General features: G+C 42.6%; 1 protein-coding gene across 3 annotated transcripts in view; it reads left to right on the forward strand.

Annotated features, from left to right (window-relative positions):
• PSMF1 (proteasome inhibitor subunit 1) overlaps positions 1 to 16,656 on the forward strand; it is a 46,737-nt gene that overhangs the window by 21,839 nt on the left and 8,242 nt on the right. For all 3 annotated transcript variants that reach the window (XM_042980717.1, XM_042980716.1, XM_042980718.1), the window contains one exon: positions 1,892 to 2,077. In XM_042980717.1, the coding sequence (XP_042836651.1) occupies positions 1,892 to 2,077 (186 nt within the window). The remainder of the gene's footprint in view (positions 1 to 1,891; positions 2,078 to 16,656) is intronic.

Consider the following 16,656-nt stretch of genomic DNA (forward strand, 5'->3'; position numbering starts at 1 on the left):
CTGGCCTCATAAAATGAGTTGGGAAATATTTCTTCATCTTATGTTTTCTGGAAATAACTGTAAATTGGTGTTAATTCTTCTTTAAACGTTTGGTGGCGTTCTCTACTGAAATCATCTGGGTCTGGAGATTTGTTTTGGGTGCTTAAGTATGAATTTTGTTACTAGAATAGAACTATTTAGATTATCTATTTTATTTTGGTGGAGTGGTTGGATTGTGGTTTTTGAAGACTTGGTCTGCTCTGAGTTGTCGAAGTAAGTTGTTTTTAGTTCTCTTATGACCCTTTCAGTGGCAACAGATGTGTTTTAATAGCCCATGTCGCTCTCGATATTGGTGATTTGTGTCTTCTTTCTTTTTGTGTTTGCCAATTTTGCTAGAAGTTTGTCAATTTTATTCATTCTTTGGATGAACTAGTTTTTTTATTGATTTTTCTCTATCATTTTCCTGTTTTCTCTTTCATTGATTTTTATTCTTTATTACTTCCTTACTTTGGCTTGCTTCAGGCTTAATTTGCCCTTTTTCTGTGTTCTTGAGGTCAGAATTCTGATTATCGATTTCTTTCCTCTTTTCCAGTGTTAAGTTTTTAGTGCTAAGAAGTTTTTTTTTTTAATTTTTTGTTAATGTTTATTTACTTTTTGAGAGAGACACACACACACACACACACACACACACACACACACACACACACATACAGATCGTGAGCAGGGGAGGAGCAGAGAGAGAGGGAGACACAGAATCTGAAGCAGGCTCCAGGCTCCAAGCTGGGGCTCAAATTCACAAACCGCGAGCTCGTGACCTGAGCCGAAGTTGGATGCTTAACCGACTGAGCCACCCAGGCGCCCCCTTTTTTTTTTTTTAAGTTTATTTTTTTATTTTGAGAGAGAGCAAGAACACACGTGAGCAGAAGAGGGTCAGAGAGAGAGGGGAAGAGAGAAAATCCCTAGCAGCCTCTATGCTGTCAGTGTGGAGCCCAACATGAGGGGCTCGATCTCACGAACCCTGAGTTCATGACCAGAGCAAAATCAAGAGTAGGACACTTAACCAATTGAGCCACCCAACTGCCCCTAATAGGTTGTATTTTTATTTTTATTAAGTGCTTTATAGCTTTTTTTTCATGTCTTCCTCTTTGATCTGTGGATTATCTAGAATCATATTGCTTAATTTCCATGTATTACAGGTTTCTTTGCGTTTTGATGTTTAGTGTGAATCTGTATGGTCAAAGAACATACTCTTTATGACTTTAGTTTTTTAAAGTTTGTAAGATTTGTTTTTTGATCCAGGATATGGCTCATTTTAAAACATCGAATTTTTAGAAACTCTGGAGCACTGCCCACTTGTCACTACCTCTGTCTGCCTCAGCACCTCAGCTACAACTTACAATTCTTGTCTATCACAGGCAGAGAAAAGAGACCCAGAGCAGTCTTCCAAGAACCCCTGAGTTAATGACAGGACTGGACCTTGAGCCCTCAGAGCCCTCCCTACCTGGACCAGGAGCCTGGTTCATACTCCCCGAGGAGGCTTGGTCGTCCGTGACCCTTCCCATGACACATGATGAACACACAATGAGGCTGAGGGTGGGGTTGGGCAGGTAAAGAGGAGTAGCCAGTCCAGGCCCTGCGCCCTTACACCCTCACCTTTCTAATGGGGTGGTAAACGAGGAGGGGCAACTCAGATGCCTGAGAAGCTTAGGCCCAAACCTCGGAAACAACACCGGGCTGTTGCCCCCCTCACACAGGTCCGCCGGGCGGCCCGTTTCCCCCCTTATAAACAGTCCAAGCGCAAAGCTAAGAGCCGTCGGGGCCGCCATTGCCGCCGACGTCGCCGCTGCCAGAATAGTGTGTGTGGGGTTGCCGGCCAGGTGCAAGCAGCTGATAGCTCGTCTCCTTCCTGCAGGACCTACAAGAACAGCGAGGAACTTCGGTCTCGCATCGTGTCTGGGATCATCACACCTATCCATGAGCACTGGGACAAGGCTAGTGTGAGCAGTCCCCACCGGGAGTTTCCCCCTGCCACTGCCAGAGAGGTGGACCCCCTTCGGATTCAGCCACAGCACCCACACACGAGCCGGCAGCCTCCCTGGTAAGTACAGAGCCCCCATCGGGCAGCGCGTGCTTCTGCAGGGCTCTGGCCATTAACCCTCCTGCCACCTGACTCCCTCTCTGCCCTCCATGCATCTTCAACAAATTGTCAGAGTCTTGGTGGATGGAGAAAGAAAGTGGAGACGTCAATGGAGTGGTGACTTCTTGTACTGCTCCTAGTCACCCTAACTCCTCAGGTTCTCCAGGCTGCAGTGACCTGGGCCAGGCGTTTCAGGGAATGTAGGGATGCAGAAGTACTTGCCCAGAGGGGATGTAAGCCCAGTGTCTTGCTTGTTTCATTTCATCCATTGTAGTTGCCTAAACCTCTTTGACAACTTCAGAAGTTTTCCAAAATGGCATGGGGTATGAGCATGTCACATCCAAGATCTCAGCAGGTTAGGGTGGCAGCATTTAGGACAGACTTGTTGGGCACCTGGGTGACTCGGTTAAGTGTCCAACTTCAGCTCAGGTCATGATCTCACGGTTCATGGGTTTGGGCCCCTTGTCAGACTCTGTGCTGACAGCTCGAAGCCTGGAGCCTGCTTTGGATTCTGTGTCTCCCTCTCTCTCTGCCCCTCCCCTGCTCACAGTCTGCCTCAAGATACCTCTCTCTCTCTCTCTCTCTCTCTCTCTCTCTCTCTCAAAAATAAATAAACTTAAAAAAAAAAAAAAAAAAGGAGACTTGTGCTCTGAGGAAGGAGACAGGAACCAGGGGAGACCTTAGTCTCTTGGCTGAGACAGCACTTGCCAATTTAGAGTCCACAGTGTAGTAGTAATGGGGGGTTGGGGAGTTCACTGTGGAGCCCATAGTAAGCACTCAGTAAGTGTTAACTGCCATTGATATTTTATCCTATTTTGCAGTTCTATGTCTTTCATTAATTAAAAACTGGGAAAGTGAATCGTTAGGGTAAGTAACAATTGGCACATCCCTTAGGCACTCTTCGGAAATCCTGGGGAAGGGTGAATAATAAAAAGTAGTTGAAGGGTTTGGCAGCTTGTCTGATCTAACCTCCTTATTTTATAGATAGGAACAGAGATAAGATGGCCTGCCTAAGGTCACCAGCCACTAATAAAGAGGCAGGGCCAGGGCTACGGCTCAGATATCATCCCAGTGCAGTGCTCTGTCTGTGATGCTCCCAGAAAACAGTGACAAGATTTCAGAACAAGCCCTGGACAACAATCAAGGGCAGAGAGAGCAGGAATTTTTACAACTTAAGTAGGTAGTAATTCTCAGCTCTCTCAGACTCACTGCCCATTTCAAACAAATATTCTGTGAAATCTCCTTTACTTCTCTTGAACTGAAATTCATAGGTAAAAATGGCACCTGGGCAGCTCAGTTGATTAAGCATCTGACTCTTACTCTTGGCTCAGGTCATGATCTCACGGTTTGTGGGTTTGAGCTCCATGTTGAGCTCTGCTCTGACATCGTGGAGCCTGCTTGGGATTCTGTTTCTCCTCTCTGCCACTCCCCTGCTCGTTCTCTCTCTCTCTCTCTCTCTCTTTCCCTCTCTCTCCAAATAAATTAAAAAAAAAAAAAAAAAAAGATTCTCGGGGCATGTGGTTAAGCATCCGACTCTTGCTTTCAGTTCAGGTCATGATCTCTTAGTTCGTGAGTTCAAGCCCTGTATCGGGCTCTGTGCTGACAGTGCAGAGCCTACTTGGGGTTCTCTCTCCCTCTCTCTCTGCCCCTTCCCTGCTCATGAGTGCTCGCTCTCTCTCTCTTTCAAAAATAAATAAACTTAAAAAAAAGATTCTAAAATAAAAAAATTCATAGCTAATCTAACTGAATGCATACTTCAAAAGGAATCAGTATAAAGTTCTAACTGTAATATAAATGAGAAGCAAAAAGAAAGTAATTAATAATAAGGTAATGTATATTTGATCATGTAGATGCCTGAACACCATTACAGTGGAAAATGTCGTCAGACATTTGCACTTGTGTGTAGAGTTATCTTGAATTTGACAGTAACAGAAGCTGACATATACAGATGCGTTGTAGCAAAACTCAGACTGTATTGCTGTATTGCTATTACAAACTATTGCTGCTACATGATTTTTCTGAAATGCTGCACAGCTCTTAGGAGAATGGCAAACAGAATAGTAGATGGACAGTGTCTCCTATATAAAATGGTCTCAGACTCCGGTGATTTGTAACAAGACTTTCAAAAGTTGTGTGGGATGCAGGTGATTCTTACAATGTAGAATTCGTTATGTAGAATGCGCAGTCTGCCTTAAGTACCATAAGGCCCCTCCAACCACTACGGCAAACAGAAATTCTCCCAAGGCTTCCGCAACAGCACCTGGAGGCTCCCCCATTCTAACTGGGAGTCAGACCTCGAATTTACAATTGTGAAGATAAAATTTCCTAGCCTTGGAAGAACTGAAGGAATCCAAAATCACCATGTTGCAACTTCTCCTGAAATAATGTACGTAGGCACAAATGGTCAGTGTTTGCTAAAACCCTCAGTAAAAGGTTGATGGGGAACTTTACAATGAATAGATCAGGCTGGGGGCACCTGAGCCCGTAGATGAGTCTTAACACTAAAAGTGGGATAGCCAGACATGAAGTGTCTTCTAATGGGATGCGGTAGTAAGTGCATCGCAGCCTGTACCCGGATCCAACTCCCAGTTTAATTGAAGCATGATGGATAGAAGAACAAGTTAAACAGGCCAGACACATGAGGATACGTGTGTTGCAGCCCAAACTGGAACATGAAAATTTTTTACAAGATAAAAAATTGTCAAATAAATGAATAGCATGGAAAAGGGAGAGTGAGGCTGTTACTAAAAGAGTTATATTAACTAAATACAGTGTTGGACCTTGTTTGGATCTTGATTCAGACAAACTAATTCTGTGAGGCCCTGATACCAAAACCAAAGACCACAAGAAAACTACAAACCAGTATCCCTTTTGAATATAGATTTTAAAATCCACCACAAAATACTAGCAAAACAAATCTAGCAACATAAAAGGAGGATTATATACCGTGACCAAATGAAATTTATCCCAGAAATGGTTGGTTTAACATATGAAAATAAGTTCGTGTAATATACCATATTAATAGAACAAAGGCTAAAAACCACATGTTCATCTCAATAGACAGAAAAAAGCATTTGACAAAATCCAACAGCCTTTCATGATAAAAGCATTGAGCAATTGAAGGAGTTTCTTAACTCAATAAATGGCATCTGCAAAAAGCCCACGGCTAACATATTACTTAATGGAGAAAGATTGCATGCTTTTCCCCTAAGATTAGGAACAAGACAAGAATGTCTACTCTTGTTACTTTTATACCCTTGTTACTTTTATATAACGTCATATTTGAGATTCTAGCCAGGACAGTCACTCGATAAAAAGAAAAAGTATCTAGATTAAAAAGGAAGAGGTGAAGCAAACTTTGTTTGCCAATGACATGAGATCTCATATATAGAAAATTCTAAGGAATTGTCTAAAAAACTTTTTTTTGAGAGAAAGTGTACAAGCGAGTGGGGGAGGGGCAGAGGGAGAGAGAGAATCCTAAGCAGTTTCCATGCCTAGCACAGAGCTCGCTCTCAGGACTGTGAGATCGTGACCTGAGCTGAAATCAAGAGTTGGATGCTTAACCGTCTGAGCCACCCAGGCACCCCTAAAAACACTTTTAAAATAAGCAAGTTCAGCAGTGTGACAGGATACACAGTCAAAAAACAAAATCAGTTGTATTTCTGTATATTAGCAATGAAAAATCTGAAAATTAAGGAAATCCCATTTATAATAGCCCCCCAAAGAAAAAATACTTAATAAATTTAACGGGGGTGCTTGGGTGGCTCCGTCATTTAAGCGTCCAACTTTGGCTCAGGTCATGATCTCATGGTCTGTGGGTTGGAGCCCCGCGTTGGGCTCTGTGCTGACAGCTCAGAACCTGGAGCCTGCTTTGGATTCTGTGTCTCCCTCTCTCTCTGCTCCTTCCCTGCTTGTGCTCTCTCTCTGTCTCAAAAACAAATGAATGAATGAATGAATAAATAAATAAAATAAGATAAAATATAAAATAAAAAATAAAATTAGCTGCCAAGTGCTTTCCCCCTTAGAAACAAGGCAAAGAGACCCTGTCTCACCACTCTTACTCAGCATAGTACTGAAAGTTTTGCCACCACATTAAGAATTAAAAGGGATGCAGATAAGACAGGAAGAAATAAAACAGTTTATATTTGCAGATGACATAATAGTCTACATGGAAAAATCCTACAGAATCTACCTAATCATAATCATAATAATAGTGTTCAGCAACGATACCAGCTCAGGGCTCAGAATGAATGTGAGCTGGTAATTCCAATTGGATCACAGATTTAAATGTGAAGCTTAATACTACAACACTTTTAGAAGAACGCACAGGAGAAAATCTTTAGGATCTGGGGCTTGTTGAAGAGTTCTTAGGGCACTAAAAGCATAGTCTGTAACAGAAAGAAATCGACAAATTGGACTTCATCAACATTAAAAACTTTTGCTCTGGGAAAGACCCTGTTAAGAGAATGAGAACGTAAACTACAGGCTGGGGGAAAATGTTTGCAAACCACACATGTGACAGAGCAGTCCTATCTCTAAGGATCCAGAACACTCAAGACTCGACAGGTTAAAAAACCGTCCAATTAGAAAATGGGACGAGGATATGAAAACATACCACACTGAGAAGGATAAACAGATAGATGGCAGATAGCACATGAAAAGATGTTCGCCATCATTAGCCACTAGGGAAATGCAAATTAAACAACATGATCCTTCACACCTAGAATAGCTAAAATTAGAAATAGCAGTGATACCAAATGCTGGAGAGGGTGCAGAGAAACTGAATCTCTTCTGCATTGCTGGTGGGAATGTAAAATGGTACGGCCACTCGAGAACATTGTTTGGCAGTTTCTTTAAGAACTAAACAAACACTAGTAAGATCTAGGAATCGCATTCCTGGGTGTTTATCTTAGAGGACCGAAAATTATGCCCACACAAAAGCCTGTACGCAGATGTTCATAGCAGCTTTGTTTGTAATAGCCAAAAACAGAAACAGCCCAAATGTCCCTCCGTTGGTGAGTGGTTAAGCACCCTGTGGCACTGCTCGTGGAATACTATCTGCAATATAAAGGAGTGGACTGTTGATGCACAAAATATTTAGGATGGAGCTCAGTGTCATTGTGCTGGGTGAAAAAAAAAATTCCAAAAGGTCACACACTGTATGATTCCATTTATAGAACATTTTCGAAATGATAGTATTCTAGACATTCTAAACAGATTAGTGGTTGCCAGAGATTAGGAATGGGGGCTGAGGCAGGCTGTTGGGTATGATTAGAAAGGCAGGGGAGGTAGCATGAGGGAGCTTTGTGGTGGTATAACTTGGAGAAAACCGGGTGAAGGTACCCAGGATTCCTCCGCACTATTTTTCCAACTTCCTGTGACTCTTTAATTATTTAAAGATAAAAGGTATTTAAAAATTTACAGCGTGCCTAGGTGGCTCCGTCAGTTAAGCATCTGACTTTGGCTCAGGTCATGATCTTGCAGCTCGCGTGTTCGAGCCCTGCGTTGGGCTCTGTGCTGACAGCTCAGAGCCTGGAGCTGGCTTCGGATTCTCCATCTCTCTGCCCCTCCCCTGCTTACGTTCTGTCTGTCTTTCTGTCTCTTTCAAAAACTAAACATTTAAAAGAAATTTGTAAAATTTTTACCTTTAGGGGTGCCTGGGTGGCTCAGTCAGTTAAGCATCTGATTTTGGCTCAGGTCATGATTTCATGGTTCGTGGGTTCGAGCCCTGCGTCGGACTCTGTGCTGACAGCTCAGAGCCTAGAGCTTGCTCCCGATTCTGTGTCTCCCTCTCTCTGCCCCTCCCCTGCTCATGCTCTGTCTCAAATAAGTAAATGTTTTAAAAAATGTTTTTAATTAAGAAGTATTTAAAACTTTAGATGCTGAGGGGCCACTTAGATTCTTCAATTCCGGTATTTCTTGAGCTCACTAGGTGGGAAGCTCTAGATCTAGCCCCAGGTGCTTCACGAAGACCAGTGATGCCATCTGCGCCTGCTGTCATCACAGGGAGGGACAGGGTGCTAGGGAGCACATAGGTAGAGGAGCTGGAACCACTCTTGGTGTTCAGGGAAGGCTTCCCCTAAGGCAGGTTCCTAAAGAATGAGGAGGGTAGGAAGGTGTTCCAGCATGAAGGCTTGTCCTGTGCAGAGCCCTGGAAGGTTCGGAAGTGATTAGAGTCAGGTGCGATGGGGGTGGAGGTGACAGGGCAGAAGGCTGACCCTCATTGTTCCTGCATACCACTCTTAGCGCCTGCCATTTTTTCCACCCCCCCACCCACCCCCATGTCAAGGAGAGAGTATTAAATGGCAGGCAGGAGCAGAGGCCTTGGAGGTGGGTCTAACTCTGCTTCTGCTTTCCCCACTACACCCTTCGGTTTCAGTGCACGTAATCAGTTTGTACAAATTCAGTGTAGTCAGCGCACACTGAGTATGGAGGAAAACCCATCGCCTTGCCCTCCCTCCATTAGGTCTTTCTCAAGCAAACCTGTCTCCCAGGACTAGCACACTGAACTGGGTGAGATGGTTGGAGAGGAGGTGGAGTGTTTAGGGAGGCTTTTTGCCGGCCACACACCCCCCTCTGCCTCCGCTCCTCACCAGCCCCCTTCCTCTATCAGCACAGATGTCTGTAATGACACCGATTCCTTCGTTGAGCCCCCGTCGACTCCAGGTTGCCGGGCAACCAGCACTCACACTTTCACCTTTTTGTTTTTCCCTCAGATGCTGGATTTGGGGGTGGGGCCTTAGGGCAGGAAGGCCCGAAAGAGCCCCGGAGCCTCCCATCTGGCTGCTGCGGGGTGTTAATTAGCCCATCAGTGAACAGCGCAGCTCCTGCTCTGAGCAGGAAATGGCAGCCTCTGCCCCCTTCCCACAGGACACAGTCCTGTGTCTCACTGCTTGCCTTCCACACCCCCATCTAAGTCTGTCCCATCCCTGGAAACTTCTAAACCAAACCAAAATAGGGTGTCTGTCCTAGCGTGGAAGGAGATTTGAGTGTGTGGGGACGTGTAGCTAGCGCTTGTCAAAGGATGCTGAGTCTGCCAGTTTGGTGCTGGCTGCTTCTAGGCCAGGGATGTACGTGGCGAGGACATTCCCTTGTGATGGAGACTCAATAGCAGAAAGTAGGTCTGTCCTACTCCTGACATCTCTAGGGAAGAGTTACTGAAAACAGCCCATCTGTAAGGGAAGGGTTGTGTGTGTGTGTGTGCACGTGTGTGTGTGTATCTAAGCCTAACTTTTGTTGTTGTTGTCTTACAATTCTAACCCATTTCCCTTTGCCCCATCTGTCCTCAGTCAGACCGTATGCCCCAGATCCTACTCGCTGTTTTGAAAAACCAGTTTTTCCTATGCTTATCTGGCTTCACTAAAAATAAATCCTCAGATCTAAAGCTCTTGTCTTTCAAAATTCATTTTCAGTCCCAGTCTGTGTCTTTGCATATTTTTAATGTTTCTGATATTTTGTGTCGTGCATTTCCTTTTTAAAGTTTCATAATCTGTTTACTAAAGTGCCAAACATCTCTTTTTTAGTATCTGATATTTTATTTTGCTGATATGCTGTAGTCTTGCCTAACCTCCATGGAGTATTTTAAGCATGTTCAGTTTTTCATCTTAAATAGTAAAGTTCTGTGCATCTGCATAGAGTTTTTTCCTTTTACTTCATTGAGTTATATTTTCAATGCTGGCAGAGCTCAACATTTTTTAGTCTCAGAAACCCTCTTGAACTCTGAATTATTGAGAAAGAATTATTAAATTCTGAATTATTAAAGAGTTCTTATTTATCAATCAATATTTACCATATTAGAAATTACAACTGAAATTTTACAAATACATATTTATTCATTCACTTAAAAAATAACAATGGACGCCTAGGTGGCTCAGTCAGTTGAGCATCCAACTTCGGCTTGGGTCATGATCTCATGGGTTCGAGCCCCACGTCGGGCTCTGTGCTGACTGACATCTCAGCCTGGAGCCTGCTTTGGATTCTGTGTCACTATCTCTCTCTCTCTCTTAAATATAAAAAATTTAAAAGTTTTTAAAAAACAATAATAAACCCATTGTATATTAACACAAATAACACATTTTTACAAAAATACTATTTTCCCCCAAACACAGAAATTGCACGAGAAGAATGATTTGTTTCACTTTGCTGCAGACCTGTTTATCATTAGGTATGGAAGATAACTAGGTTCTCACTTCTGCTTCTGCATTTAGTCTGCAGGCGGTAATGTTTTTGTTGAGCCTTACCCTAATAGTTATAAGAAAAGAGAAGACTGGCTTAATAATGTTTTCAAATAATTGTGGATATTCTTATTTGCATTACACCAAAACTGGACAAGTGATAGTTTCTTGAAGGGTTAATTGTAGTGTGGAATCTGAATACCTAACAGCGAAGGTACATTCTTGTACATTATTACGTAAAAATCCACTGGTCTGTCATGTCCTTTGGGTGGATCTTTTACCCATGTATGATATTGGAAGATCATGTATCGATCATTTGGAAAATATTGGTTCACTGAGTTAATGCAGATCCGCTAAATGCTGACTCATTATCCAGTAGCAAAAAAGTCCCATTCATCAATATTACTATTCTCATCACCATCAGGACTGGGAAGCCGTCAAGCTACTGATGAATACAAATTTTCAAATCGTTAATTTTCACCCAAAAGCTTCAGTTTTATCATTGGCAACAGTGTCAGTTGTTTGTCTTGTAGTAACAGGCCCGCATTGTTTTGGGAAAAGGTCTACTATGTAGCCCAAGTCTGAATAATCATGGTTTGTCTGTCAGTCATTCTTTCAAGTTAAAATGGTTTTCCATGAAAAAATGGCTAGTTGAGCTAGCAACTTAACTGTGAAAGTATTGGTAAGTGCCATTGTACTTCTTTATGCAGAAGTGCTCTATGCCTGTTTCCCATTTCGTCACAAAGAATACCAAGAAGAAGTGTATTCAAAGATGGGAATTTTAGAACACTGGGTAATTTTTTACTGCTTCATCAAGGACATTCTAAAGTGACACGAGAGTTATGCAGCAAGTGACTGGTGAGGGAGGGTACATCCGACTGCTAGTTTAGTGTCCCTGCTTTGATTCATGCTAAGGAATCAGTGATTTCTCTCACCGCTGCTTTTGTACCATCAGTGCAAATGTCAACACGGTGAAGAAAGCAAATAGCTTCTAAGATGAAATAGCTTTGATCTCATGGACCCCCTGAAATGAAAGAGTTTCAGGGACCCCTAGAGTTCTGTGGAGAACATTTTGAATCCTTTCTTTTTCTTTTTTTAAAATGTTTACAAGCCCTTTTAGATATTCCCTTTTGTTGAAGAGTCTTTCAGATCTCTTACCCATTTTTATATTCGGTTGTCTTATCTTTTTATGATTTGTAGGCATTGTTTGTATATTCTGGATTTAAGTCCTTGGTCAGATACATGTATTGCAAATATTTTCCCTCTGTGGTTTGCCTTTGCACTCTATCAGCGGTGTTTTTTAAATTAAAATATTCTTAATTTTTATGTAATCTAGCTTATCAGTGCTTTCCCTTTATGTTTGGTGTTCTTTTTGACGTTTGAGAAATCTTTGCCCTACCCCACAGTCATGGAAGATTTCTCAGATATTTTTTCTAGGAGCTCTGTTTTACCTTTTATATTTAGATCTATAACCCATTTGAAATTAATTTTATGTGTGGTACAAGATAGATTGATGTCTTACTATATTGAATCCAGTTGGTACAGCACCATATTCCAAAAACGATTTATCCTCTACCTATGTCACAGTAATAATTAAATTTTCAATTTCTACTCGTCATGAAACTATTTCCTTTTTTTTTTTTTTTTTTTTTTTTTTTTAGTGTACATATTTAGTTTGAGAGAGAGAGAGCACAAGCAGGAGAGGGGCAGAGAAAGAGGGAGAGAGAATCCCAATGCAGGGCTCAAACTCACCCACTATGAGATGATGACCTGAGCTGAAATCAAGAGTCAGGTGCTTAATCGACTGAGCCACCCAGGCGGCGCCCCTGTTATTCCGTATTCTTAAAATTTGCCCTCATTGTCTTTCCTCTTAGAGGCAAATAATCTTGATCTCTTTGGTCTTTCTCATGTATGGCAAAGCTAGTTCAATAATAATTATTCAGTCACTGCTTGTTGAGTGCCAATTATCGTAAGCCACAAGCTAGGCGTTTCATCCATATGCGCGCATTTTATTCTCTCAACCCCATGAGATGGGCAAGGGCTCTCCTCATTTTACAAGTAAGGAAACTGAGGTTCGTGTATAAGTAATTTGATCACAACCAGTAAAAAGCAGTTGTGATATAATAATAGAATATTGGATACCACCTCTTGAACTTTTTATTATGTACCAGGTGTTACACTCTTGTAAACATCCTCGTGTGATACCTACAACAACCTCGAGAAATACTGTTGTCGTACTTTACAGGAGAGAAAGCTAAGGTGTGGGGATTTCACGACCTACCCCAAGTCACACAGCCATTAGATGGTGAAGCCAGAATTTGAACGTGTTTCTAACTCTAAAGCCTTTGCTTTTGCCTTCTTACGATTTCTCGTTCCCAAGTAAGTCGTTTAAGTGTTGCTTATGTGTCAGGCACTGTACTGGACACTGGGAATACATGATGAGGTGTGGACCCAGCCTTGAAGGAGTTCACAGTTGATCCCCCACTGATTGCCCTGTTCATTCCAGATCATAAGTCCTTTAAAAACAATGACAAGTATTTTCTGAGGTCTGCTAAAGCACAGAGAAGGGTGATTATTCTGAATAATATTCTGAAGGATTGAGTGGTACAAGATAGAAGGAAAGGCTTCACAGAGATAATGCCTGATGAGCTAAATTCTATAGGACTAATAAAAATTCTGTGATATTGAAAGTAATTGGCATGTATGGCTGAGGGGACAGTGGGTTTAAATGAGGCTCTGAAATCATCTCATGCGTGTGTATGTTGGGGCAAGGGAGGGAGTGAGGGCATTATATTTGTACTGGCATGTGAAAGGAGAGTAGGTGAATGTGAGGACCACATCACAAGGGGCCCCATGTGCTAAGGAGCTAGATTTGATCCTGGGTAATGGGAACCATCAAAACATTTGGGACAGAAAGCAGTCTGGTTGGGACCCCATGAACCACTGACTTTTTTCTGTGGAGGAATCCCGGTTAGGTTCTGACAACTAACGTGGTTAATATTTAGCAAGTCTTTACTGTGTGCCAAGCAGTTGCATTAAGTGTAAAATATAATCTCTTAATCCTCCTAATGAGAATGAGATAGATGCTTCTATTCCCATTTTATAGAAAAGAAAACTGAGGCACAGAGAGGTTAATTAACTTAGCCAAACCAACATAGCTCATAAACATTGGAGCAAGATTCAGCCTTTAGTATTTCCTCCTTTTTTTTTTTTTTTTTAATTTTTTTTAATGTTTATTCATTATTGAGAGAGACTGAGCATGAGCAGGGGAGCGGCAGAGAGAGGGGGAAACACAGAATCCGAAGCAGGCCGAGCCGTCAGCACAGAGCCCGACGCAGGGCTCGAACTCACAGACCGTGAGATCATGACCCGAGCCGAAGTTGGATGCCCGACTGACTGAGCCACCCAGGCGCCCCTAGTATTTCCTCCTTGTAACACATGTATCAGCAATCTTTTCAAAAGAAATGATCGTTTTGGATTGTTCCGAGAATAAAGAGAAAGTGGTGTGGTTGGAACTCAGTAAACTTGGGGGTGGAGAATAGAGAGATCGGTGATGACACTGTGGGGGTGAGCAAAGGCCAGGGCATGCGGAGTCTTGGGGGCAAGATCAAAAGCAGTAGGGATCCCTGGGAGGGACTTCATACTGTTTATGTTTTATTTTTGAATCACTCTGGCTCCTTTGTGGAGAATGGAGTATGAAGGTCCAAGAGCAGAAACAGGAAGATGGCGCCAGGAGCTGACATGGGCACCCAGGGAACAAACAACGGCGGTGGGGGGGGTGAATGGTGGCAGAGACGAGGCAGATGATCTGGGGTATGTTTGGAAGTATACCTGATAGGACTTGCTGATGGGTTGGTTTAATGAAGGAGAGACAGATCCAGGATGATGCAAGGCTTTTGTGTTTCTTAGCCTAAGTCATCCCTAACTTGGGGCTACCATAGCTAACACCTCAGTGAACATACTTTGAAACTTAGAGCACATCTCTGAATGTTTCCTTAGCATCTGTCGCTGGAAGTAGAACCAAACAATTGTATTCGTTGGCATTCCCACGGTATTTTGATGCTGTGTCCCTATCCTTGCCATGTTGCTGGAGTTGGTCTCCTTTTTCTTTTAAATTGTTTAGAAAAGCATCACCCCCGTAACATTTGTGAGCTAACTGAACCCAAATTTAGTTCCTTGTTTTTGTAGGACTTGAGCTCCGCATTCCTCATTGGCTGTGGGCTGAGGGCCTCTCAGCCCCTTAAGATTGCCTACGTCTCTTCTCACACGGCCCCCTCCGTCTTCAAAGCCAGCGATAGTATGTCAAGTCCTTCTCATGTTTTGACTCTCCCCTTCCACCTTCTCTTCTGCTGCCAGCTAGAGAAAGTTTTCTGCTTTTTAGGGCCCATGTAAGTAGATTAGCCCATTCATATAATCTCCCCTTTTTGAAGTCAACTGTGCAGTATTACCTAAAACAATCGCAGGAGTGATTTGTCATCATATCACAGGTTCTGGGGATTAGACAGTGTGGAATATTGAGAGGGGGCCATTTCTAGAAATGTTACCTACCATAGCCTACCGTCTGGCTTCCCAAATGCAAAATACATTTCCCCTCCCCTCCCCATCACCTTCGGGGTAACGTGTACCCATGACTACATCAGCTGAGTGTAAAATCTTACCTGAATTTCATCAGCTTGCAGAACTCCAATCTCACCTTCTGAATCCTCCAAGTCAGGTGCAGTTGAGGCTTCTGAGCACAACTCCTGTCTGTTGATCAGAGAAGCAGGTTGTCCCCATCATACAGTGGTAGGACAGGCAGAGTGTAACATTTACCGATTTCTTTCTTTTTTTTTAAGTTTATTATTTTTTGAGAGCGCGCATGCAGGAGTGGGGGAGGGGCAGAGAGAGAGGGAAAGAGAGAATCCCAAGCAGGCTCCGCGCTGTTAGTGAACCGTGAGCTCACGACCTGAACGGAAATCAAGAGTAGAATGCTTAACCAAGTGAGCCCCCGGGCGCCCCCCCAGTTAACTGATTTCTGACAGAAAAAAAACATGTGCACAAAAGTCACCAATTACATCATCATTTATAGTTACACCTACCAGAAGCAATACCAATACATACAGTAGAAGGTCAAGTAAATGTTAAAAATTTGCTTCACTTGAGTGATTATTACTTGGTCATTAAAAATGTCAATAGCAAAGACAGACAACTTGGGAAATACAGGACATAAGTGGAGGAAAACAGTGGGATCTAAAATGATAGCATTATAATTTTATAAAAGCATGCTTATGAAAATAGACTAGAAAAGACTAGCAAAAAGAATCATGTTAGATTATGGTGACATCTTTCTTACAATTTTTAAATTTATGCATATCTGTTTCTTTTTTTCTTCTAAAAATATTTGTCTTCCTAGCCCAAATGCGATACTTCCCACCCATCCTCCATTCCCAGTTCACCTTTGAACTCACAGGATATCCTCAGCAGGGGGAAAAGAGAAGGTTTAGTGCTCTGCTTGCTCAGAGCACTGTAACTGCTGCCATACGTGTATATGCACGCACACTCTTGTCTACTGTCCTCAGCATCTCCATGTCCCCAGTCCTAAATTTCTACGCTTAGCAGAACAGAGTAAATAATCCTAGGCTACCAGAATTTTCCAGCTGAACTTGTACCCTGGCAGTCTTAGTCATTGGTGTTCCCCAGACTAGCAAAGTCCAGTCACGTTTCACTCAGCTTGTGAAACATACAGAATCTCAAGTCCCACTCGTGATCTTCTGGATTAAAACCTGCCCTTTTCTTGCACTGCTGGTGGGAATGCAAGCTGGTGCAGCCACTCCAGAAAACAACGTGGAGGTTCCTCAAAAAATTAAAAATAGAACTGCTCTACGACCCAGTAATAGCACTACTAGGAATTCATCCAAAAGGTACAGGAGTGCTGATTCATAGGGGCACATGTACCCCAGTGTTTATAGCAGCACTTTCAACAATAGCCAAATTATGGAAAGAGCCTAAATGCCCACCCACTGATGAATGATAAAGATGTGTTTATATATACAATGGAATACTACTTGACAATGGGAAAGAATGAAATCTTGCCATTTGCAACAACGTGGATGGAACTGGAGAGTATTATGCTGAGTGAAAGAAGTCAGTCAGAGAAAGACAGATATCATATGTTTTCACTCATATGTGGAATTTGAGAAACTTAACAGAAGACCATGGGGGAAGGGAAGGGAAAAGAATAGTTTCAAACAGAGAGGGAGGCAAACCATAAGACGCTCTTAAATACAGAGAACAAACTGAGGGTTGATGGGAGAGCACGAGAGAGGGGAAAATGGGTGATGGGCATTGAGGAGGGCACTTGCTGGGATGAACATTGGGTGTTGTATG

This window comes from Panthera tigris, chromosome A3 (assembly GCF_018350195.1).
Source record: "Panthera tigris isolate Pti1 chromosome A3, P.tigris_Pti1_mat1.1, whole genome shotgun sequence".
NCBI classification, from domain to species: domain Eukaryota; kingdom Metazoa; phylum Chordata; class Mammalia; order Carnivora; family Felidae; genus Panthera; species Panthera tigris.